This window comes from Pseudophryne corroboree, chromosome 10 (assembly GCF_028390025.1).
Source record: "Pseudophryne corroboree isolate aPseCor3 chromosome 10, aPseCor3.hap2, whole genome shotgun sequence".
Classification (NCBI taxonomy): Eukaryota; Metazoa; Chordata; class Amphibia; order Anura; family Myobatrachidae; genus Pseudophryne; species Pseudophryne corroboree.
Genome location: NC_086453.1, coordinates 251,919,451 through 251,946,479, shown reverse-complemented (window position 1 = coordinate 251,946,479; position 27,029 = coordinate 251,919,451). Strand labels below are relative to the sequence as shown.

General features: G+C 43.1%; 1 protein-coding gene across 1 annotated transcript in view; it reads right to left on the bottom strand.

Moving 5' to 3' along the window:
• The window catches only part of LOC134965284 (5-hydroxytryptamine receptor 3A-like), a 124,860-nt gene that overhangs the window by 32,739 nt on the left and 65,092 nt on the right, over positions 1 to 27,029 (bottom strand). The window contains exons 7-8 of the mRNA XM_063941767.1: positions 17,836 to 18,040; positions 12,963 to 13,193 (exon numbers count right to left, since the gene is read on the bottom strand). Of these exons, the coding sequence (XP_063797837.1) occupies positions 12,963 to 13,193; positions 17,836 to 18,040 (436 nt within the window). The remainder of the gene's footprint in view (positions 1 to 12,962; positions 13,194 to 17,835; positions 18,041 to 27,029) is intronic.

Genomic DNA, 27,029 nt, shown 5'->3' with positions numbered 1-27,029 from the left:
AGTGTCATATAAGTGTCAAATTAATCAGCACAGTCTCCCCGTATGTTCTAGTCACATTGCAAATAAAACACAGATTAGGTGTATTTCAACACATCCCAAAAGAAAATACTTCTTGCAATCGATGTGACTTTGCTACTAGAGAAACCCTAGGAAACTCTCAAGGCCTTTGTGGATTCTGGCACCAATGTCAAATTCATCACATCCAAAAAAGTCCAGGAGTTAGGAATTCCTAGTGTACCTTAACAGTCTCCAATCTGCATCATTAGAGGGGACTTTAATAACTTCTTACAGATATCATCCGCTCCAGGACTTCAGAAGTCACCATGAAAGCTGGCGCCCTCCATAAGGAGTTAATCTTGTTCTACATACTCCTGTCAGCTGAGAGTCCAATTATCCTGGGTCTTCCATGGCTATGAAAGCACATTAGACTGGAGTGAACCCTAAATCTTGTCCTGTGGATCTCAGGGCCATCAGAGGTGTTTGCTGACAATCAAACCTCCACAACTAGTCATCCAGAGGTCAACCATCTCTCCAGGTGACTCTCTGCCAGCTCTCTAGCGATCTTTCAGTGATGTTTTCAGCAAGAAAGCCACTGAAACACTACCTGCTCATTGGGAACGGGACTGCTTGTTTGATCTATTATGATAAAAATGCCTCCTTGTGGAAAAGTGATCCTTCTGTCCCTTCCTGAGACCCAGGCAGTGTTTGAATATATCAATGAGAACCTAGAATGCAAGTTCATCAGAGAGTCCAAATCATTCACAGTAGCTAGCATATTCATTGTTAAGAAGAAAGATAGAGCACTGAGACCATGCATTGATCACCAGGGTCTGATTGCCATTACCATCTTAACCCTGATCTCAGGACTCTTTGATTGAATAAAAGAGGTGACAATTTTTATCAAGCTAGATCTTTGTGGGACCTATAACCTTATTAGTATCCAGTCTGGGCACAAATGGAAGACAGCCATCAACACTCATGATGGTTACTACGATTACTTAGTCATGCCTTTCATATTATGCAATGCACTTGGTGTTTTCCAAAAGTAGATGAATAACATCTTCCGAGACTTCTTATACAAGTATGTGGTAGTGTTACTGGATGACATTGTAATATTCTCCAAGAATGAGGCAAGTTATTGCAAGCATATGTGTGAAGTGCTGTCCCAACTCCGAGTTAACCAACTCTACTGCAAGTTAGAGAAATGCTCATCAAGAAAAAAGAGCTGATGTACCTGAGAGAGATAATTTCAGGCTCCTGTCTCCAGATGGACCAAGAGAAATTCACCGCCATTGTTAACTGGCCTCGTCCTACTGGGTTGAAGGTGATACAACACTTCCTGAGTTTCTGCATCTTCTAACGTCAATTCATCAGGAACTTCTCATCCATTGCAGCCCCCATCACCACACTCACCAAGAAAGGCCAAGACACCTGGGTGTGGACTCACGAAGCAGAGTAAACATTTGCTCGTCAAAAGGAGTGTTTTATCTCAGCACCCATTCTGGGATACAAATTCTCTGCTCTGGAGAAGAATTATGCCATCGGGGATATAGAACTATAAGTCATCAAGCTGGCCCTCCAAGAATGACAATACCTGTTAAAGGGAGCAACATTTCCAGTGACAGTTTACACCAACCACAAGTTCCTGACATACCTCAAAAAAGCTCACTGCCTGAACTACCGTCAGTCCAGATGAACCTTATTCTTTGATCACTTAAACATAATTATCACCTACTGCCCTGGCAGTAAAAACATCAATGTTGATTCCTTTTCCCAGGCAATCAGCTCTGGAGAGGAGGATGAGGTGTTGGAAGAAAAGCCCATTCTGAACCCTACTCACTTTGTAGCAGTAACAAGCAAGGTCAAGATTCTGCTGGGGAAATCATTTGTAGCACCTGATCTTCACGCAAAGCTACTCCAGTGAGCTCATTCATAGGATGGAATTCAAATGTTTGAAAAGTCGGTTGGGTGTCTGTTTTTTCCTGTATATTAGATAGGAAAAAACAGACACCCAACTGACTTTTCAAACATTTGAATCTCATAGAAACATGGAAACATAGAATTTGACGGCAGATAAGAACCACTTGGCCCATCTAGTCTGCCCCTTTTTTTATCCTTTAGGTAATCTCAAAATCTCAACCCTTTTTGAACCTTAATTCTTTGTAAGGATATTCATATGCCTATCCCAAGCATGTTTAAATTGCTCGACAGTTTTAGCCTCTACCACCTCTGATGGGAGGCTATTCCACTTGTCCACTACCCTTTCTGTGAAGTAAGTTTTCCTTAAATTTCCCCTGAACCTGCCTCCTCCCAGTTTCAGCGTATGTCCTTGAGTTCTAATACTCCTCTTCCTTTGAAGAATGTTTCCCTCCTGAACTTTGTTAAAACCCTTGGTATATTTGAAAGTTTCTATCATGTCCCCCCTTTCCATTCTCTCCTCCAAACTATACATGTTAAGATCTTTTAGCCTTTCCGGGTAAGTTTTGTGATGTAAGCCATGCACCATTTTAGTTGCCCTTCTTTGTACACTCTCTAATGTATTTATATCCTTCTGGAGATATGGCCTCCAGAACTGGACACAGTATTCAAGATGCGGCCGTACCAATGACCTATACAGTGGCATTATCACTTCTTTTTTCCTGCTATTGATTCCTCTCGTTATGCAACCAAGCATCTGACTTGCCTTTCTCATTGCTTTGTTGCATTGCTTTCCTGCCTTTAAGTCACTTGAAATAGTGACTCCTAAATCCCTTTCCTCTTCAGTAGTTTCCATTATAGTACCCTTGATACTATATTTAGCCTTTGGGTTTTTGAGACCCAAGTGCATGATTTTGCATTTTTTAGCATTAAACTGTAGTTGCCACATTCTTGACCATTTCTCAAGCCTAGCTAGGTCATCAATCATTTGTTTTACCCCTCCCGGTGTGTCTACCCTGTTGCAAATCTTTGTATCATCTGCAAAAAGGCATACTTTCCCTTTAATACCATTTGCAATGTCACCAACAAAGATATTAAAGAGAACTGGTCTGAGTACAGATCCCTGGGGTACTCCACTGGTAACATTTCCTTCCATAGATTGCACTCCATTTACTACAACTGTCTGTTTTCTATCCTGCAACCAGGTTCTTATCCATTTAATTGTTTTGTAATCCACCCCCCCGCTTTCAAGTTTATTTAGCAGTCTGCGATGTAGGACAGTGTCAAATGCCTTCAAATGCCTATCAAATCTCCCCCATAATGTTTATCTGGTCCTGTAAGCGTGAAGAAAACCCTGGAGTTAACCCTCAGGGTTTTTTTGTGGCTGACCATTTATCATGATGTCAATGACTTTTTGGCAACTTGTCTTACCTGTGCTCAACACAATGTTCCTCTGCACTCTCCCTTGGATTTCCTGTAGCCACTACCAGTTTCCGATTGTTCTTGGATCCACATCTCCATGGACTTTGTCACATACCTGTGCTCAACAAGGGTTCCTGCCAAGGGTTCAATACGATATGGGTAGTGGTGGACAGGTTCTTCAAGGCTACTCAATTTGTTCCATTAACGGGCTTATCATCAGCACCAAAATTGGTAGAAGCATTCAAAATGGAAATCTTCAGGTTGTAAAGGTTCCTCAAGGACATTGGGCCCAATTAAGCTTCTGATGCTATTGTGCACAAATCACTATGAAGCTATTTTGGCACATCAGCGCATGCGCATATGCATGTACGCGCATGCGCAAAGTCTTAAACTGCATTCTCTTCGGAATACAGTTTAAGACTTGGAGGGGGGCGGGACTGAGGCGTTGATGCTGCATTTTGTGGGTGTTGATGCTCCATTTTAGGGCTACAGTCTGGATAATGGAGGCATGTTCAGATCGTTGGAGGGGCAGGCCGCGGTGACTGTGTGACGTCACACACAGCCGTTGCGACCTAAAAGGTGGAGGCCCTCTGACTGCCTATGCAGCTGCAAGTGCTTTGGTATCAACCTGAACTTCTCTTTAGCTTACCGCCCACAGAGTACTAGACAGAAGGAGTGAGTAAATCAAAATTTAGAGAAATTAATCCAGGTTTATGTTTCTGGCAACCAGGGTGACTGGGTATCCCAGTTACCATGTGTAGAATTCACCCACAATTCGGTAATCTATTCCATGAGATGTCTGGTCACTCTTCATTTTTTATTCAGTACGATCTGCATTCTGTGTTACCAGAGCCTCCAGCTTAACAGTCGATATCACTTCCAGCTGTCCATGGTACCATGAGCCGTTTCCTCAGCTTTTGGACAGCGGTAAAAAGGAAATTGTGTCAAGCCTCTTCACGGTGCAAAGATTTCGCTGACAAGAAGAGGAGGAAAGTTTCCTTGCTGAATCCTGCTGACAAAGTTTGGTTATCAACTAAATATCTGTGTCAACTAAACATGTGTGTCTGCCATGAAGTTCCCTCCTATATTCATTGGCCCCTTCCAAATCCTCCAAAAGATCAATTCAGTGGCATACTGTCCGAAGCTTCCTGGCACACTCAGGATATCTAATGTATTTCACGTCTGTCTTATCAAACATCTGGTCCTCAATTGATTTTCTACACCTTGAAATCCTCCATCAGCTGTTCCAGTAAACCACCAAGGGGAATATGAAGTGAAACAAATCCTGGATTCCAGAGTATATTGAGGCACAGTTCAATCCATAATGGCCTGAAGAGGCTATGATCCTGAAAAATGCTGTTGGGTCAAGGCATCGGATATTCATACACCTCATCTCCTCCGGAAATTTCTCCAAAAGTTTTTTAACAATCCATTTTTGGTGTGTACAATGCCCACCCCTAGAGGGAAGGGGATGGGTGGGGGTAATGTCACAGCGTGATGGACCCTGGCACTCACTTAACATTACCGGCATCGCTGGTCTCCGGCTCCTACTGCAGAGCAGCAGGTGGCTAATTCCCGGTGCCTGCTGCCTTAGTCCTTTCCCCACTGCTCTCTTCTTCCAGCTTCTGGCTCAAGTGGACACAGCTCCCATAGGGACAAGCATGCACCGCTCTGCAGGATTTAAAGGGCCTGGCGTGCAAAAAGGGAACTTCATTTTGGTGCCCAAATTCAAGCTCTGTCTATAAAAAGGATGCCCTTGGGTGTACTCCTGTGCCACAGTTTAGGCTCCGAAACCTTGCTCCAATGTCAGCCTTGTGCTATTGTGTTTCTCTGTGAAACTACATTCCTGATTCCTGTCTCCCTGTGCTGTTCTGGATTCCAGTCTGCTGTGTCCCATTACAGTTCCTGCTCTGATCCTGATATAGTCTCTCCATGTTCCATCCATGTTCCAGATGACCGGCTTACCACTCCAGTGTTTGCATGCCATCCTGTGTACTCAAGTGTCTGCTTCAGTGCATACTAGCCCCTGTACCTGTGAAACCAGACTGAGTGCTGCAACCTGTGTGTTGGGCACAGCTAAGTCCAAACTTTCTTGTGAGGGGCCCTGGTAAATACCACCAGTACATTAGTCTGAATGTCTCAGTACAGGGTCTCCACCAATCCCACGGTACGAGTTCACATCCACAATCCATCCATGACTTTGGTACCGCTCCCACATATAATAACAAGGGTACAATGCAGCCTCATCTAATGACTAATAACAATAACAAGGGTACAATGCAGCCTCATCTAATAACTAATACACCCCATCTAATGACAAGTGCCCAATGCAGCCCCATCTAATGACAAGGGTATAACACAGCCCCATCTAGTGACAAGAGCCAAATGCAGTACCATCTAATGACAAGGGTACAATGCAGCCCCACATAATTATGATTGCCCAGTACAGACCCATCTAATGACAAGAGCACAATGCTACCCCATTTAATGAAAAGAGCAAAATACAGCCCCATCTAACGACAAGGACACACTGCAGCCCCATCTAATGACAAGGCCACAATACAGCCCCATCTAATAACAAGGGTACAATGCAACCCCATCTAATAACAAGGGGACAATGCAGTCCCACATAATTATAAGTGCCCAATACACTTATAATTATGTGGGATAATTATAAATATCTAATAACAAGGGCACACTGCAGCTCCATCTAATTATAAGAGCAAAATGCTGCCCCATCTAATGACAAGAACAAAATGCAGCTCCATCTAATTACAAGTGCAAAATGCTGCCCCATCTAATGACAAGGGCACATTGCAGCCCTATCTAATGACAAGAGCCCACTGCTGCCCTAATGACAAGGGCACAATGCAGCCCCATCTAATGACAAGTGCAAAATGCAGCCCCATCTAATGACAAGAACACATTGCAGCCCTATCTAATGACAAGAGCCCACTGCTGCCCTAATGACAAGGGCACAATGCAGCCCCATCTAATGACAAGAACACATTGCAGCCCTATCTAATGACAAGAGCCCACTGCTGCCCTAATGACAAGGGCACAATGCAGCCCCATCTAATGACAAGTGCAAAATGCAGCCCCATCTAATGACAAGAACACATTGCAGCCCTATCTAATGACAAGAGCCCACTGCTGCCCTTTCTAATGACAAGGGCACAATGCAGCCCTATCTAATGACAAGAGCCCACTGCTGCCCTTTCTAATGACAAGGGCACAATGCAGCCCCATCTAATTATAAGAGCAAAATGCTGCCCCATCTAATGACAAGGGCACAATGCAGCCCCATCTAATTATAAGAGCAAAATGCTGCCCCATCTAATGACAAGAACACATTGCAGCCCTATCTAATGACAAGAGCCCACTGCTGCCCTTTCTAATGACAAGGGCACACTGCAGCCCCATCTAATTATAAGAGCAAAATGCTGCCCCATCTAATGACAAGAACAAAATGCAGCTCCATCTAATTATAAGTGCAAAATGCTGCCCCATCTAATGACAAGAACACATTGCAGCCCTATCTAATGACAAGAGCCCACTGCTGCCCTTTCTAATGACAAGGGCACAATGCAGCCCCATCTAATTATAAGAGCAAAATGCTGCCCCATCTAATGACAAGAACAAAATGCAGCTCCATCTAATTATAAGTGCAAAATGCAGCCCCATCTAATGACAAGAACACATTGCAGCCCTATCTAATGACAAGAGCCCACTGCTGCCCTTTCTAATGACAAGGGCACAATGCAGCCCCATCTAATTAAAAGAGCCCATTGCTGCCCTATCTAATGACAAGAGCAAAATGCAGCCCCATTTAATGACAAGGGTACAATGCAGCCCCATTTAATGACAAGGGTACAATGCAGCCCCATTTAATGACAAGGGTACAATGCAGCCCCATCTAATGACAAGGGTACAATGCAGCTCTATCTTAATTCAAGGGTGCAATGCAGCCCCGTCTAATGACAAGTGCCCAATTCAGCCCCATCTAGTGCAAGTGCACACAGTAGCTCCAGATATTGAAAAATGTACAATACAGCCAATTCAAAAAATGCAATAATTACTCCTGTGCCACAAGTAGCATATAATCACTCATTACTCTCCCTCCAGACCCTACCAGTAGTTTCTATAATGAGGCAAATGGAGGTAGCAGTCTGGCAGCTTGTTTTAGAGAGGGTGAATCACAAAATAAATCATTTAAAAAGATCTGATTCATTTGCTTAAAATCAACTTGTACTTTGTATATCTAATGCTAATTAAAGTGTCAATAATTGTTCTAATAAAAAAAGCTAATATACAGACTATAGGTGATAGCTTTGGCAAGGCATGAAATGGACGTTACTTCATTTGTCAGAAGCAGATTATCTAGGCACAGGCCTTAAACTAGGTACATACCGGAAAAACTGTACTCAAAATACAATATTTTTAGGAAAGATAAACCGATATTGATAACATCCATTTTCCAGTGTACATACTACTGAATTATCGCTTTGATCTAAATGCTTGTATGTCTTGAAGGTCGTCATTAATTTTACATGAACTATCGGGCAGAAATGTTGAACAGATTATGCACACACTACAAAATAATCTCATTGCTTTGGATAAATGTCATGCATCAGATCAGATCAGATGAGCAGATCTGACTCAATAAACAGTCCTGGGTGCTAGGCTATGGAACTGCTAATGTTAGTAAGTGAAGCTGCCTCCCTGAAATGAAAACAGATGCCCACTGAGGCAATCACAAACTCATTTGCAATTGCGTATACATTCACAGCCTACAGTATACACAAAAAACTCAAAACATTGAGGCTGAGGGTAGGCCTATGGCTATTCAGACTGGACACAGCAGTAGCGACGCAGGCACCATGTTTTTGCAGATACCAGCTTGCAGCCAATGACAGATACATACAGAGCCGGCCCTAACCAATATGATGCCCTAGGCAAGATTTTGGCTGATGCCCCCTAGCACCACCGCTGGTTCCGCCTCTGACCTTGTACCCCCTATATTTTAAATAGGAACAGTTCGCACATTTGGCGCACAGCCCAAAAAGGGGTGTGTTTTTGCTGGCAAAGGGCATGGCCACACAATAACCCCAATTCCAATTACGCCACACAGTACTGCAACTTTATTCACATATGATCATGCGATAGTGTTCATAATTCATATTACATCCCACAGTAGTATCACTTTACCTTATAAACGTTACTCCTCACAGTAGAGCCCCTTATTCACATTACATCACACTGAATTGCTCCTTATTCACATTACACCACACCCTATTGCTCTTTATTCACATTAGACGACACAGTAGTGCCCTTTCTATACGCAACGCCACATAGTAAAGCACCTTATACACATAATGCCACACATTAGTATTGCATTTTCACACATTCCACACAGTAATGCCCCTTACACATGAGACACCTTATTAATGTCCTTATAAACATAATGCGCCTTACACATTATGACAACCTTTATTAATGCCCTTTTACACATAATGTCCCTTACACATATGCCAAACCATTATTAATGCCCTTATACACATAATGACACACATAGTGCCCCCTACACATTTGCTGTACATTATTAGTGCCCCTATACACATAATGACACACATACAGTAGTACCCTGTTACACATATGCCGCACATTATTAATGCCCTTATACACATAATGACACACATAGTGCCCCTTACACATATGTTGCACATTATTAATACATTTTACATGACACACATAATGCTCCTTACACATATTCTGAACACTACTGCACAACCAACCCACTCACATGCACACAGCACTCACATTGCCACTAGCACTGTGACCTCTGCCTCTGCTTGGATACAGATGTGTCCTCATAAATCTTGCCTCAATGCTAACGTCGGGCACACCTTTTTTTATGAAAATGCATCTTATTTGCTTTGCTATGTGGCTAGGATGCACAAGCAGCTTCTGCTGATTAAAATGATATGTGGCACGCATATATACTGTGTGAGACTGTGGCTGTATCTGCATATGAAATGCTACACACAGAATATAGGCATGCTGCATATCATTTTAATCAGCAGAAGCTGCTGATGCCCCTGGGCATAGCAAACGCCCTAGGCAATTGCCTAGTTTGCCTATGCCTGTGGCCGGCTCTGGATACATACCCTAAAAACTGCCATGACACGCATACATTTTTCCAACCACTCCCCTTTAGCATCTCCAAATGGTCACTTCCTGTCAATCACTTTTCCATCAAATGCTCATTGTGAGCGGGATTGCAGTAGCACCTTGGCGCATGCTCATTGCAATCGCATAAACCATTGCACACAAACATGAAATAGGTCCTGGGTACCCTGCTTTACTGTTAGTTCCTCCAAACGAAGGGGCTAATTCAGGTTGGATCGCAGTGTGCGTTCCAACCGGAATTTTTGCTGAAAAGTTGATGGTGCATGCGCTGCACCCGTCCTGTGTGTGTGTGTGTGTGGGGGGGGGGGGCAGCAGAAAATGTGATCACCTCTGCCTGTTAATCAGGCAGAGGTAGTCGCGGGGCGGGGGTTGGGTGTCAACGCTCCGTTTCCAGGGAGGAGATGGAGCAGTGCGGGGCAGAGCAATGCGAACGGTGGGCAGTGCAGCACAAATGGGGGCGTGTCAGGGGCGTGATCGCGGCAGCTGCGTGACGTCACACGCAGCCGCCACGATGTGTAAGATGGCCCCATGTCTGCTGCAGCCACAGCTAAGCTGCTTCGGCAGGAGGCATCAAGAATTTTTACGATGAAGCAGAAATTGCGAGGCGCTCGCAATTTCTGTTTCATCAAGGGGGGCAGGCGCCGGTCAGCATGCTGGGCGACTTGCCCAGTGATTGGCAGCCCCCAGCATGCGATCCAAAGATAGCAAATTCTGCTGATTAGCAGAATTTGCTATCCTTACTGAATTAGCCCTTAAATTTGTTCATACTGTACCTTTATTGGTCACTGACATACAGTACTTGCAATTAGCAAATGTGCCATTGGCTCTACTGGCTACTCTTCATGCAATGAACTCTAGCAGCCAATCAGATTTGTAACATTGTGGAAATATGTGACCGCAGAGGTATTAATGGAAAGATCAAATGGTGAAAAGGGGAAAGTATCGATGTTATCTCATAAAATAAGGAAGTACCACCGCAGTTGGAATTTCTAAAGAATAACTGTTAGGGATGTGGAAGAGAAAGTTAAAAAAATGTCCAGCAGATGGTGATGTGTTCTTTAAAAGCAGAGGTTTGTACATTCATGTTAGTGTGTAGATGTTCATTAATAACAATGTGAAATCGTGTGGTCCAGTGTTCAAGCAGGTTTTTTTTTTGTATATTGCCCGTAAAACGTAATCTTTGAAATATCTTACTCCTAAAATGATAGAAGTTCCACTGTTTATGTTTCTGATAATTCCTCACTAAGCAATTCCTTGCCAAGAAACTTGTTGAAAATGACCACAAAATTGCTTGATGAGCCAACTGGTTGGCAGACGCCAGTACAATTGCTCTCAGTGGGTAGATTAGGCCTTGCAACCAGATTTAATTTAGCCTTTGGGGTGAACTTTAGGCTACAGGATATGGTTTGTGTTTAGCGTTAAGGTGTCAGGAGGACATTGGGGTTAGGCTGTGTTGGGAAGATAGGGTTAGGATGCTCCTAAAAAGGATTGGATTATGGTGAGAGGGTAGATTATGCTTAGGCTGCTGGAATACATTAGCAGGGAAGGGACATGAGGACAATAAATTCGGTAGTGTTGTTTAACTTTTAAATAATTATCCTCAGCTTCTGTCAGGTGATCAGTTGCAGATGAGCAATGGTCATAGCATTTTATGAGACATATCTTCTAGAAGAATACTTTCACTGAGTTCTGCTATTGGCATAGTCTTTTTGCATTGAACACCGTACACGACATCTCCATTTGATCTTTGATAATAATGTGTGTACTGAAGATAATCTTTAACTTCTCTAACACTGGAAATTAGTTGCTGCTGCTTTTCTCCAGTGTTACAGTAAATTATCACTATTTTATATATTCAGCTATTTAAGCAGTTCTTTATGATGTGTGTTACCGGTTCTTGCTTGCTTGTATTTATAGTTGTACATCAATTAATCCCCCTACACCTATTCAGATTAGTATTTGCATACCTCTCAGTATTACAATATAACTGTCAAAGGGACCCAACATATACTAGGTTACCTCTGTCTGCCCAATCCCTCCCCTCCTCCATGATCAGACGACCCTCTCCCTGCTGCTCTTACCCCAACTCTGTCCCACCCCACCCCCTCTCTGATGCTCTCTCCCAGCCCGTGCTGTCAACTACACTTCGTCCTGTTCCCCACATATATACTGTCCGTCCCCGCAGACACTGTTCTGACCCCATACTTAACACCTTTCACGGCTTGCCCTCCTCTTCTCTAGCTCCCATGTGTGCATGCATGTTAGAGACAGTACAGACCTTGACACATTATTATATAGATTTACAGCATACCAATATTATTTTGTCACATTGGGTACTGAGGTTATGCACATAGCTATTGGATATATTACATTTGGAATCCCTTACACAGAAAGGTCCAAAACCAGAAAAGAAATACAGTATATAATTTCTGCTTTTTGTGCTGTTATACATTTAGAAATAGCGCCCTACTGCCTTCTACAGAAGCATTGTTACATAGGCCCTAATTCAAGGTTGGTTGCAAAACAACATTTTACTCTAATGGGCAAAACCATGTGCACTGCAGGTGGGGCAGATATAACATGCACAGAGAGTTAGATTTGGGTGAGGTGTGTTCAGGGGTGGATTGGGATGAAAAACCAGCCCAGGAAATTTATGGAAGTAGCCCAAATGGGGATGCGGTCTGATGAGGGGATGGGGTCTGTTGAGGGGGCAGGATTCCTCCTCATAGGGCCTGATTGAACACACTTGAACCCTTCCTTTTGTCTTTTGCTGCAGTTGTGTCTGAGACCAGGGGTGGATTTGGAACTAAAAGTGGCCCTGTCAAATTTTGTAGAAGTGGCCCGACATGAGTATAACATACTGTGTAGCCATGGCAGCATCACTGGATGGCAGAATTGCTGTACTGCAGAGATAGAATAAAAGACAGAATGGGGACAATGCAGTTTACTGAGTGCAGGGAGCTGCCTGTCATGTGGTAGGTGGGGCAACATGATAACAAACAAAACAGGGCCGACCAACACATCAGCCTACTAGGATTTTCCTGGTGAGCCCTATGGCCAATCTGCCCCTGGGTGTGTTCAAACTGAAATCTAAATTGCAGTGTAAAACTAAAGCAGCCAGCATTTACCCTGCACAGAAACAATATAACCCACCCAAATCTGACTCTCTCTGCACATGTTATATCTGCCACACCTGCAGTGTACATGGTTTTGCCCATTAGAGGAAAATGTTGTTTTGCAATCAACCTTGAATAAGGCCCTTAGTGCAATGAACTTAAGCTTGATACTAATGTTTAATAAGCTTGCTGTTTAAGATGATGGAAAACCCCAAGAGCCTAGATAATAAAAGCGTGTATATAAAATACATATACAGTATGGGAGCTATCTTGCTATATGTTGTAGCCTATTTAGTTATCAACATTTGTAACACTTACCAACACTGTCATTCTCGATCTGCCAAGATATTCCAGAATTCTTGCTGCATAATGCACCAGTTTGACACTTGTCCCTCATACAGAGTAAAATGGTCATTTTCTCCAGTACCAATCTTTTCAACCACTTAGGAACCTCAGGACTGAGATTCCGCTGATGAATTAATTGAACTATTAGGATGCTTTCTGTCAAACTTATTACAAGTAGCAGCATACACATCACAAAGTATACGCCTAAGAAAATAGTACAAAGCAGTAGTTTAGAATAAATATAAAATAAAATTATTCACAAAACTCATTGTGTTTAATAAGCAAATTTGGCTTGCAGCATTTTAAAAGCTCTTGAATTGTTTGTAATTTTAATATGCTGTCTAAAACAATTCAATAGACATAAATAAGATTTTTTTTATTGATCAACATAAGTTACAACATACTTGTCAGATAGAGGTTAAAGATTTTGGACTCCTCATACAGGTCCTGTGGCTGACCTGTAAGCATGCCTTTCTTGTCACAGGACCAGATTAAGGGATGGAAGCTAAATGCACAGCGGTGGCGTCTTTGGACGCCGCTGCTGTGTGAAAATATGCAAAAGCAGTAGAAGATGTCTGTCGTTGAAAGACACCTAGTGCATGTTTTTGTAATCTGCTGCTTTGTCCGAAAATGCAGCATCGGATCATATCCGTGATAACCGGTTACTCGGGATGGCTGTGTAATTCATGCTTCCAGTGAAGCTGCGCAGATTGGAAAACATCAGAGATGTGTGCAAACCATTGGGTCTGTGTACATCTCTGAATTAGGCACACAGTTACTGAGCAAGCCTTGATCACCTAGTCCTTCTTATTTGCTTCACTGAATCCTGTGTTTGTCCCTAGATCTTTCTCACCACCTGCTCTGATTCTTGACTTCTCTGGATTTCTGCTCTAGATAAATTATCTGATCTGCTGCTGCAGCTAAAGCACACTTTGTATAACTTTCTATGGATGTTAATAAATAACTTCATTCTAATCGCACACAAATACTGTATAATTCTTCTCTTTGTAACCGGTTCAAAGTGTGTGAAATATTAACTTACTATACGGCTATAATACACTACTATACTGCTACTGTATAGTAAGCACTTGTCCCAACGATATGTCTCATGTACTTGGCATCAGATTTCGTCTATTACAAACTACTCACTCGGGTGAGATATATCAAACTTTCTACAGAGGATGAGTGGAGGTGTGGCCTATAGCGACAATCAGATTCTATTGTAGCTATTATTTGTTTAGCACATTCTGTACATTTATATGTAGAGTCTGATTGGTTCAAACAGGCAAAACCTCCACTTGTCTTCCTTAGAAGGTTGGATACACCTCCCTCTATGAGGTATAGTATATCATATTGCTAGAACATTTGCACTCTCAGTATTTACAGTAGTAACCACCTACTGTATATTACAGACTAAAGACTATCTAAGTACAACGGATGCATGCCTGAAATTCTTTGAGGGCAATTACAAGCATTACTCACCAATGGAAACTGCTATTATAAGAATATAGCTGTCCAATATCCATCACTAACTACTGTATCTAGGAGTACTCTATGTAATGTAATGAGGGTGACATTATACCACACTGACACTATAAAATGATACTAGTTGAGTAAGAATGACAGATGTTTTCGGTGATGGCATGAGTGTGTTAGGAAGGTGTGATTTTGATGGATATATATATATATATATATATGTAAAAAAATATATATACAGCGCCACTTGTGGGATAGATTCCAAAGCTATGTCAAACTATTTTAAAAGAGAAAAAATCTTTAAAAAACACACACAACCTTATTATAGGTGTCTGCCACCCCCTAAAAATGCAACGCTGGTGGAGCAATGCTAAAAATTGTGGAAGAAGTGGGGGATAGGGGTACCGGCGACCTGTGTTGTTTAAAAAGTATATACTAAAAAATCTTTAAATTTATGAGCCAAAAAATATAAATATAAAAATATTCAAATTTAATAAGATATAAAAGTTAATAAATAAAAGTACAAATTTTCAACAGATAAAATTATATAAATATAAGGTAGGAGATAAGACTTAGCTTAAAAAATAGGCAGGGGGTCAGTGCAGGGAACCCAACGCGTTTCGTCACATATGACTTCTTCAAAGGGTCTTATATTATATTTATACAAAAATTTGAAAATTTGAATATTTTTATATTTATATTTTTTGGCTCATAAATTTAAAGATTTTTTAGTATATACTTTTTAAACAACACAGGTCGCCGGTACCCCTATCCCCCACTTCTTCCATATATATATATATATACATATCCTTCCAGCGTGTGCCGGCACTCAAATCTAACAATCAGCATACTCCAGTGCCAGTTAGAGCAGGGTAATAGCAATCCAATAGAAAACGGTACTCGGAGGTCACAAATCATATGAAGAGATTTAATTCATGAATTAAATCTCTTTATATGATTTGTGACCTCCGAGTGCCGTTTTCTATTGGATTGCTATATATATATATATATATATATATATATATATACACACACACATCATAAGCCATGTTAAGGTGCATACACACTTTTTCACCCTTCCTGAGCGGCATCACTCATTTTCTCGGCAAGGGTGTATGCCGCCGCCGACCAGCAATGCGCGGCCCATTGGGGCATTACTGACCCTCACTGTTGGCCATGCAGGCAACTCAATTTGGACTATCGTCCAAGAGCTGTCTGCACAGCCCGGCTGCTGCGTGACGTCACTGAGCAATATGGTCGTCATATCGCTCAGTGTGTACACCCAGCCCGGGAGGGGAAACACTAGGCAACGTCGCTCATAGAGCACGTCGCCTAGTGTGTATTTACCTTAAGTGTGATCACATAGGAGCACTATTCTGATATTGCAACGGATTTATGTGGTACCCCACGTCTAGGCACATGAATCTCGTGCCTTCAGATTTGGGTACCTACAAGCGACAGGTTTAAGGTGCGATCAGCAAGGCAAGCCCAGATAATTTTCCCTTCAGGCACAAAGACCACCAACTTGATAACTGGTACAACACTATTTTATTGACGTCGGCAAGAATGCTGCATTGCACAGTCTAGTGCAAAACTTACCATCAATGTAATAGCAGATCACAAATATAAATACATAAACCTTTTACAATATCTTATGGCACTTTCACTGAAAACTGTAACCATACTAGTTGCCTATAGTGAACATAAACATGAGCAATATTGAACAGATTGCAATGCAGATTGGTGCTTAACAGTCATTCAGCCAGCGTAAAGCAGTTACAGGAAATCACAGCTCCTCAGGTGTGCAAGCAGGTTAGTATTGGCTATCGTTAAGCAGTTAGCAATGCAGCTTTGTAAATAGTCACAACAGGTAGCCTCAGTTAGGTACTGATTGGCTATTAATTCAGTTCTCTAATAGCACTTGTAGGCAAAAAAAGTGAGAACAATTCATAATCACACATTAACATAATGGACCTAATTCAGATGCGGTCACAATGCTGCTATTGGGGGCAATTCTGAGTTGATCGCAGCAGGAACTTTGTTAGCAGTTGGGAAAAACCATGTGCACTGCAGGGGAGGCAGATATAACATGTGCAGAGAGAGTTAGATTTGGGTGGGTTGTGTTCAATCTGCAATCTAAATCGCAGTGTAAAATAAAGCAGACAGTATTTACCCTGCACAGAAACAAAACATCCCACCCAAATCTAACTCTCTCTGAAAATGTTATATATGCCCCCCCCTGCAGTGCACATGGTTTTGCCCAACTGCTAAAAAATTTCCTGCTGCGATCAACTTGTAATTACCCCCATTGTACGCAAATCAGCTGATGTTTTCTTACTGTGTATGCATCTGAGCTGCAGTGCGCACATGCAGCGAGTGAATTGCAATTGTGGTCACACCGAGCAATTAGTCGCAAAGTGAGTGACAGGATGACAGACTTTGGTGGTGGTAAAGGGAAGTGGTCGGGTAAACGCAGGGATGTCATGGCCGTTCATATGGCGTTTTCTGGGAGTGCATAAATTAGCAGTGTCAATCTTACTTGCCACTGGAGAGCCCTGAGCATCTCAGTAGAGCAGCTCAGCCTGTTCGTCTTCAGAGGCACTCAGACCATGCGACATGACCCTATTTGCGATGATGGTACCAATGTATCAGCAGTTGTATGCTGTCGGATGGAAATGATGTGACTGCAGTTGGCCTCCCTATGCTCAGATTAGCTTCTGCCCATATTAGCATATAATCGCAATGGGATACAGCAAAAGCTAGCAACAGCAATCACAAGAACAACCACATCTGAATTAGGCCAAAGAAGCAGTTTTCTGTAATGTTCTAAAAAAAAAAAAAAAATCAGCAAAAGTGTGGGCTCCACAGGGGGGCACTATTGTGCCCCTAAGCCAAGACAGTTTTGTGCTCTCCTACTTATACAGCACTGCTTACACTTTAGTGCTAGCAGACTGGGAGGCCATACACAATCCAAGATATTTATGAGTTAACAAAAAGTATAATAAATAGTGAAGTTCATTTACAAAAACAAAACAAAAAAAACCTTTGCATTTAGAGCAAGCTACACAAGCACACATATTTGGTATCATTACTTGGGAAATCAAACTGTTTTGAATAATTTTTAATCCCTAACATTTAAATCTGTTTTATGCATACATCTGTGCATATGCCAACTTTTTTCTTTTGATTACAGGAACAGGATGTTTCTTCCATAATTTACTTGTATTTTATTCATATTGCTTTATGATTATTTTATTACCAGAAAACAGTGATGAATTGTACTGCTCATAAATTTTGATCCTACCAGACATCTTGAGAATTTCATGCATAATTTTACTGTCTGACTGTTCAGTAGTATATATGGTCTTACCTATTAATGGAGCTCCGGTTGCAGGTAATGTATCCGATACAATAATGAGAAAGACGGAGTAACCAAGTAGAAGGGTGATTTTGAAAGATATCCTCTCTCCACTCTCTGGAGGGAGGTAGAACCCAACCATGTCCATGATCATGAGGAGAACACTGGGGAGTATCAGGTTCACAGTGTAAAACAGAGGTTTTCTTTTGAGAACAATCTTTTGGAAGATAAATGCAGATGAGAAATCAGAGGCCATGTGTATAATTTCATATATACATGTAGTCTGAGGATGGACTATGTTAAGTTCTACTGGTGATGGATTTTGACTTCTCCAATAGATCTTAACTGGAATACAGAAATGTAATTATTTAAATTATTTTACTACTAGTACTATTACTACTACTGCTACTACTACTACTACTACTACTACTACTGATGATGATGACAATGATAATGATGATGATTATTATTATTATTTATATAGCTCTTTTTTCCCCAAAGGACTTGAAGCACGATATATTTTATATACAGTATTACTGTCTATACAGTATGTTTTCACTATGTTTCTTGAAATATGTTCCCATCTCTAGGCTTCCATCTCTCTAATAAGTAACCCTTTCACACCACACAAATGACCCGGTAATGACCCAGTATATTTCCGGATTGACGCGGGTCGCTGTGCGGTGTGAAAGGGGCCACTGACAAATTCCCAGGTTGCCTTACCCTGTAATTGATCCCGGGAATAAAGAAGGGTTATTATTGGGTCAGGTGCAGTGTGAATGGGTTGCCGGGTCGATGCGACCCGGGACCCGTTCACAGCATAGGCAGAGGCGGACTGGAGATGATCTCATCTCCCAGCACCACCTCCACACCCTCCCCCGATGCCGGCTCCATTCCCGCATATTGCCGGGTAGGGAAGCCAGTCTGAAAGGGTCCAATGCCGGGTCGCACCCGGGAAAGACCTGTTTCCAATTCCTGGGTGCGACCCGGCATTGTGATGTGAAAGCGGTATTACAGACATATTGATGGATTTTCTCAACAATTCTAATTTGTCAAAAAAATTGTGAATGACGACAACTGTATAATATTTAAAACTAAATCTAATGCCGGATTTTTTCATTTGTTCTTCGAAGTGCATATAGATAAAAAAAAGTGATGGTTTGATTACGTTTTTTGTCTTTTAAAAACCACAAAGTGACAAACTTTCGCATAAAATGAAGGGTTACATTTTTTTATTTGACATAAGATGGGAGAAGTATGGGCTTTAAGATCCTCACATCTGTGGCACAACATTTTTATGTACTGTTTTAGTTATTGTCTGGTGATTAAAAGACAATCAAGGGGGCACTTCATTTGAAAAAGAAGACTTTTACAAGATAGGGTAACCGTGTGTGTGTGTGTGTGTGTGTGTGTGTGTGTGTGTGTGTGTGTCAGAATGGGGGAGATAGGACAAAATGTGACCTTCCCCAACTGTGAAAAACAATTCTTTTTGAAGCACTGGGTAATATTGTCTGGTGTCCTTCCACGGAGGACATAGCTCCTCTATTGTCAACGGGTTAAGATCAGAATCACTGAAATCCCATGATGCCTTGCTGTTGCTTAGGTATGTGAAGTTGAGGTAATGCAGCAATGTATCAAGTATATTTTATGTACGCAATTTTAAATGGTGGCCAGGGCTGGACTGGCCTACACGGGCACAGGGGAAACGACTGTCTGGGGGCCCACCTCCTCCTCTAGGGATCAGGTTCCAAACTATGCACTAATTATACATTATACATATGTTACATTATACTGCACAGGACTATGGTGTATTTTTTTACAGTGCTTTGCTGTTATTAATCTGGTACATCATTGTGCATGCACTAGCAGTATTTACTGTATATATTTATGAAGGGTGCTAATGGTTAGCCAAGCCTCTGTTGTGACTGGCCTCACCCCCTCTGAATGCTGGACACACCCCTAAGCATGGGCTCCTACCACTGCATTTCCTCGGTGGCCCTTTATGTCACAGTCTGACACCATGCCAACCATTGTCTCGATGCCAATCAAGCATACTGGCTTGGTTGGTTTATGTGTACTGGACGACAATAACAATTCAGAAGAAGCTATGGTGAAAATGTAACTACAGTATAAAATTGGCTGTTGTTGTGAATTTTTGTAGTGGCATGAAAATTCTAATTCCACAGCTTCCATTTTATTTACCGATCACCCTTAAGTAATCAGTAGTGAGTATTCTTAACAGTGAGCAGGATGAGAGATGATGGACTACAAATAAGAAGAGGAGAATTGTGTTAGAGTATAAGGAAATTTCTGAAAATTGTGTGGTTTGTAGAATTGTGCAATAAACAATGGGTCTGCAACAAGTTTCATCACTTATGAAGTAAAAACACAAATACTTTCGGTGACACTTAAGAAGAAAAGGTAGTGAATACATTTTTGCTTTGACCCCTGAGGAAGCCTTCCTAAAAAATGTACATATCCAAACTTAATTTAGAAGGATACACAATTTATTAAAACATGAATACTACACAAGGTATAAAGTTACACTGGGGGTAATTCAGACCTGATTGCTGCTGTGCGTTTTCGCACAGCGGGCAATCAGGTACAAACTGCGCATGCGTATGCACCACAATGCGCAGGTTCATCACACGGGTACAAAGCGGATCGCTGCTCAGCGATGGGTTTGTGCGACGGATCCGTTCGTCCGGGCGATCGCAAGGATATTGACAGGAAGAAGGCGTTTGTAGGTGGTAACTGACCATTTTCAGGGAGTGTCTGGAAAAAAGCAGGCGTGTCCATGTGTTTTCAGGGAGGGTTCCTGACGTCAATTCCGGTCCCAGACAGGATGATGTGACCGCAGCATCTGAGTAAGTCCTGGGCTGTGCAGAGACTGCACAAAATCTGTTTGTACAGCACTGCTACACATGCGTTCGCACATTTGCACAGCTAAATTACACTCCCCCTGTAGTCACCGCGACTATCTGATCGCAGCAGTGCAAAAATCGTTTACTAGCCATCAGGTCTGAATTAGGCCCACAGTGCACAGCCTTATGTAAACTTTTGCATAAAATGCAAAAAAAAGAAGAAGTGAATGATTAGATACTTTGGCAGGTATCACAATAAATATACATATAGTTGCTTGGTTGTCGTCTTGAAGACAAACTTTTAAAGTGCATTATTGGAAAGGATAAGTCCAAGGTCATACCATCTATGACTGGTGGTGTGTGCCCATGAAGAAGGTTCAGTTTCCAGGTAGGCAATGTGACAACACACCACCAATCTTAGCCTCAAGGGGACTCCTTTATATCCACTGCTTGTAGAAACGGCATCCAGCACAACGTGTTTCGGATAGGTGTAATCCTTTTTCACATCATGCTGCCATACTGTGGGGATGTGCTTTTTAAAGGGGAGATCCAGAAATGTGCCTCCTTCCCGTTTCCGTGGTTTTCGTTCCACAGCAGGACCGAAAAACGGAAATATGCGTAGTACCGGTTTAAACCCGGTGTTTATTTTCCCTACAGAATTTCCTGGAGTGAGAGATTTAAGCTGCAAGACTGGTATCACAAGGATGCAATTCAACCTGCCCACCAGGTCAAAGTGGGCCTCATTTATTTCAGTAGGGAAGTTGGCAGGATGTGGGAGACTGACTTGCTGTCCAGGGAACCTGGTAGTGACGTGTTCCCAGAATTTTTGTAGTCACATGGACCATTCAGGAGAGTAACTCAACATGGGGTAGATTTAATTGTACAAAATGTACCATGTAAAATCTAGAGATGAGCGGGTTCGGTTCCTCGGAAACCGAACCCGCCCGAACTTCAGGTTTTTTTACACGGGTCCGAGCGACTCAGATCTTCCCGCCTTGCTCGGTTAACCCGAGCGCGCCCGAACGTCATCATCCCGCTGTCGAATTCTCGCGAGGCTCGGATTCTATCGCGAGACTCGGATTCTATATAAGGAGCCGCGCGTCACCGCCATTTTCACACGTGCATTGAGATTGATAGGGAGAGGACGTGGCTGGCGTCCTCTCCGTTTATAGAGAGTGAGACTAGAGTAGAGAGAGACACAGTATTATTTACTTTAGTAATTTTGGGGAGCATTAGGAGGAGTACTACTACTTGCTGAAGTGATAGATAGTGTGACTGTATATCTGACTTGTGGGGGAGACACTGACAGTGGGGAGCAGTTAGAGTCTGAGAGCAGGAGTACATATTTTAACGTACAGTGCACACTTTTGCTGGCACTCTGCTGCCAGAGTGCCACACTGCCATTGTGACCACACTGACCACCAGTATATATTGTGATTGTCTGCTTAGGAGTACTACTTGCAAGTTGCTGATAGTGTGACCAGTGACCTGACCACCAGTTTAATTAATCACCACCAGTTTAATATATATATATATATATATATAATTGTATATAATATATATATAATTGTATATGTATACCGCACCTACCCGTGTTTTTTTTTTTCTTCTTGATACATACTACTATAGTAGCTTACTGTAGCAGTCTGCGGTGCTTCTGAGCTGACAGTGTCCAGCAGGTCCGTCATCAGTTATTACATAATAAATATATATACCTGTCCGGCTGCAGTACTAGTGATATTATATATATATATATATATATATATATATTAATTTCATCTCATTATCATCCAGTCTATATTAGCAGCAGACACAGTACGGTAGTCCACGGCTGTAGCTACCTCTGTGTCGGCAGTCGCTGGTCCATCCATAATTGTATACCACCTACCCGTGGTTTTTTTTTTCTCTTTCTTCTTGATACATACTACTATAGTAGCTTACTGTAGCAGTCTGCGGTGCTGCTGAGCTGACAGTGTCCAGCAGGTCCGTCATCAGTCATTACATAATAAATATATATACCTGTCCGGCTGCAGTACTAGTGATATTATATATATATATATATATATATATATATATTGATTTCATCTCATTATCATCCAGTCTATATTAGCAGCAGACACAGTACGGTAGTCCACGGCTGTAGCTACCTCTGTGTCGGCAGTCGCTGGTCCATCCATAATTGTATACCACCTACCCGTGGTTTTTTTTTCTCTTTCTTCTTGATACATACTACTATAGTAGCTTACTGTAGCAGTCTGCGGTGCTGCTGAGCTGACAGTGTCCAGCAGGTCCGTCATCAGTCATTACATAATAAATATATATACCTGTCCGGCTGCAGTACTAGTGATATTATATATATATATATATATTAATTTCATCTCATTATCATCCAGTCTAAATTAGCAGCAGACACAGTACGGTAGTCCACGGCTGTAGCTACCTCTGTGTCGGCAGTCGCTGGTCCATCCATAAGTATACTAGTATCCATCCATCTCCATTGTTTACCTGAGGTGCCTTTTAGTTGTGCCTATTAAAATATGGAGAACAAAAATGTTGAGGTTCCAAAATTAGGGAAAGATCAAGATCCACTTCCACCTCGTGCTGAAGCTGCTGCCACTAGTCATGGCCGAGACGATGAAATGCCAGCAACGTTGTCTGCCAAGGCCGATGCCCAATGTCATAGTACAGAGCATGTAAAATCCAAAACACCAAATATCAGTAAAAAAAGGACTCCAAAATCTAAAATAAAATTGTCGGAGGAGAAGCGTAAACTTGCCAATATGCCATTTACCACACGGAGTGGCAAGGAACGGCTGAGGCCCTGGCCTATGTTCATGGCTAGTGGTTCAGCTTCACATGAGGATGGAAGCACTCAGCCTCTCGCTAGAAAAATGAAAAGACTCAAGCTGGCAAAAGCACCGCAAAGAACTGTGCGTTCTTCGAAATCCCAAATCCACAAGGAGAGTCCAATTGTGTCGGTTGCGATGCCTGACCTTCCCAACACTGGACGTGAAGAGCATGCGCCTTCCACCATTTGCACGCCCCCTGCAAGTGCTGGAAGGAGCACCCGCAGTCCAGTTCCTGATAGTCAGATTGAAGATGTCAGTGTTGAAGTACACCAGGATGAGGAGGATATGGGTGTTGCTGGCGCTGGGGAGGAAATTGACAAGGAGGATTCTGATGGTGAGGTGGTTTGTTTAAGTCAGGCACCCGGGGAGACACCTGTTGTCCGTGGGAGGAATAGGGCCGTTGACATGCCTGGTGAAAATACAAAAAAAATCAGCTCTTCGGTGTGGAAGTATTTCACCAGAAATGCGGACAACATTTGTCAAGCCGTGTGTTGCCTTTGTCAAGCTGTAATAAGTAGGGGTAAGGACGTTAACCACCTCGGAACATCCTCCCTTATACGTCACCTGCAGCGCATTCATAATAAGTCAGTGACAAGTTCAAAAACTTTGGGCGACAGCGGAAGCAGTCCACTGACCAGTAAATCCCTTCCTCTTGTAACCAAGCTCACGCAAACCACCCCACCAACTCCCTCAGTGTCAATTTCCTCCTTCCCCAGGAATGCCAATAGTCCTGCAGGCCATGTCACTGGCAATTCTGACGAGTCCTCTCCTGCCTGGGATTCCTCCGATGCATCCTTGCGTGTAACGCCTACTGCTGCTGGCGCTGCTGTTGTTGCTGCTGGGAGTCGATGGTCATCCCAGAGGGGAAGTCGTAAGCCCACTTTTACTACTTCCACCAAGCAATTGACTGTCCAACAGTCCTTTGCGAGGAAGATGAAATATCACAGCAGTCATCCTGTTGCAAAGCGGATAACTGAGGCCTTGACAACTATGTTGGTGTTAGACGTGCGTCCGGTATCCGCCATTAGTTCACAGGGAACTAGACAATTTCTTGAGGTAGTGTGCCCCCGTTACCAAATACCATCTAGGTTCCACTTCTCTAGGCAGGCGATACCGAGAATGTACATGGACGTCAGAAAAAGACTCACCGGTGTCCTAAAAAATGCAGTTGTACCCAATGTCCACTTAACCACGGACATGTGGACAAGTGGAGCAGGGCAGGGTCAGGACTATATGACTGTGACAGCCCACTGGGTAGATGTATGGACTCCCGCCGCAAGAACAGCAGCGGCGGCACCAGTAGCAGCATCTCGCAAACGCCAACTCTTTCCTAGGCAGGCTACGCTTTGTATCACCGGTTTCCAGAATACGCACACAGCTGAAAACCTCTTACGGCAACTGAGGAAGATCATCGCGGAATGGCTTACCCCAATTGGACTCTCCTGTGGATTTGTGGCATCGGACAACGCCAGCAATATTGTGTGTGCATTAAATATGGGCAAATTCCAGCACGTCCCATGTTTTGCACATACCTTGAATTTGGTGGTGCAGAATTTTTTAAAAAACGACAGGGGCGTGCAAGAGATGCTGTCGGTGGCCAGAAGAATTGCGGGACACTTTCGGCGTACAGGCACCACGTACAGAAGACTGGAGCACCACCAAAAACGCCTGAACCTGCCCTGCCATCATCTGAAGCAAGAAGTGGTAACGAGGTGGAATTCAACCCTCTATATGCTTCAGAGGTTGGAGGAGCAGCAAAAGGCCATTCAAGCCTATACAATTGAGCACGATATAGGAGGTGGAATGTACCTGTCTCAAGCGCAGTGGAGAATGATTTCAACGTTGTGCAAGGTTCTGCAACCTTTTGAACTTGCCACACGTGAAGTCAGTTCAGACACTGCCAGCCTGAGTCAGGTCATTCCCCTCATCAGGCTTTTGCAGAAGAAGCTGGAGGCATTGAAGGAGGAGCTAAAAGGGAGCGATTCCGCTAGGCATGTGGGACTTGTGGATGGAGCCCTTAATTCGCTTAACAAGGATTCACGGGTGGTCAATCTGTTGAAATCAGAGCACTACATTTTGGCCACCGTGCTCGATCCTAGATTTAAAACCTACCTTGGATCTCTCTTTCCGGCAGACACAAGTCTGCTGGGGTTCAAAGACCTGCTGGTGACAAAATTGTCAAGTCAAGCGGAACGCGACCTGTCAACATCTCCTCCTTCACATTCTCCCGCAACTGGGGGTGCGAGGAAAAGGCTCAGAATTCCGAGCCCACCCGCTGGCGGTGATGCAGGGCAGTCTGGAGCGACTGCTGATGCTGACATCTGGTCCGGACTGAAGGACCTGACAACAATTACGGACATGTCGTCTACTGTCACTGCATATGATTCTCTCCCCATTGAAAGAATGGTGGAGGATTATATGAGTGACCGCATCCAAGTAGGCACGTCAGACAGTCCATACTTATACTGGCAGGAAAAAGAGGCAATTTGGAGGCCCTTGCACAAACTGGCTTTATTCTACCTAAGTTGCCCTCCCACAAGTGTGTACTCCGAAAGAGTGTTTAGTGCCGCCGCTCACCTTGTCAGCAATCGGCGTACGAGGTTACTTCCAGAAAATGTGGAGAAGATGATGTTCATTAAAATGAATTATAATCAATTCCTCCGTGGAGACATTGACCAGCAGCAATTGCCTCCACAAAGTACACAGGGAGCTGAGATGGTGGATTCCAGAGGGGACGAATTGATAATCTGTGAGGAGCGGGATGTACACGGTGATATATCGGAGGATGATGATGAGGTGGACATCTTGCCTCTGTAGAGCCAGTTTGTGCAAGGAGAGATTAATTGCTTCTTTTTCGGTGGGGGTCCAAACCAACCCGTCATTTCAGTCACAGTCGTGTGGCAGACCCTGTCACTGAAATGATGGGTTGGTTAAAGTGTGCATGTCCTGTTTATACAACATAAGGGTGGGTGGGAGGGCCCAAGGACAATTCCATCTTGCACCTCTTTTTTCTTTCATTTTTCTTTGCGTCATGTGCTGTTTGGGGAGTGTTTTTTGGAAGGGCCATCCTGCGTGACACTGCAGTGCCACTCCTAGATGGGCCAGGTGTTTGTGTCGGCCACTAGGGTCGCTTATCTTACTCACACAGCTACCTTATTGCGCCTCTTTTTTTCTTCTTTGCGTCATGTGCTGTTTGGGGAGTGTTTTTTTGGAAGGGCCATCCTGCGTGACACTGCAGTGCCACTCCTAGATGGGCCAGGTGTTTGTGTCGGCCACTAGGGTCGCTTATCTTACTCACACAGCTACCTCATTGCGCCTCTTTTTTTCTTCTTTGCGTCATGTGCTGTTTGGGGAGTGTTTTTTGGAAGGGCCATCCTGCGTGACACTGCAGTGCCACTCCTAGATGGGCCAGGTGTTTGTGTCGGCCACTAGGGTCGCTTAGCTTAGTCATCCAGTGACCTCGGTGCAAATTTTAGGACTAAAAATAATATTG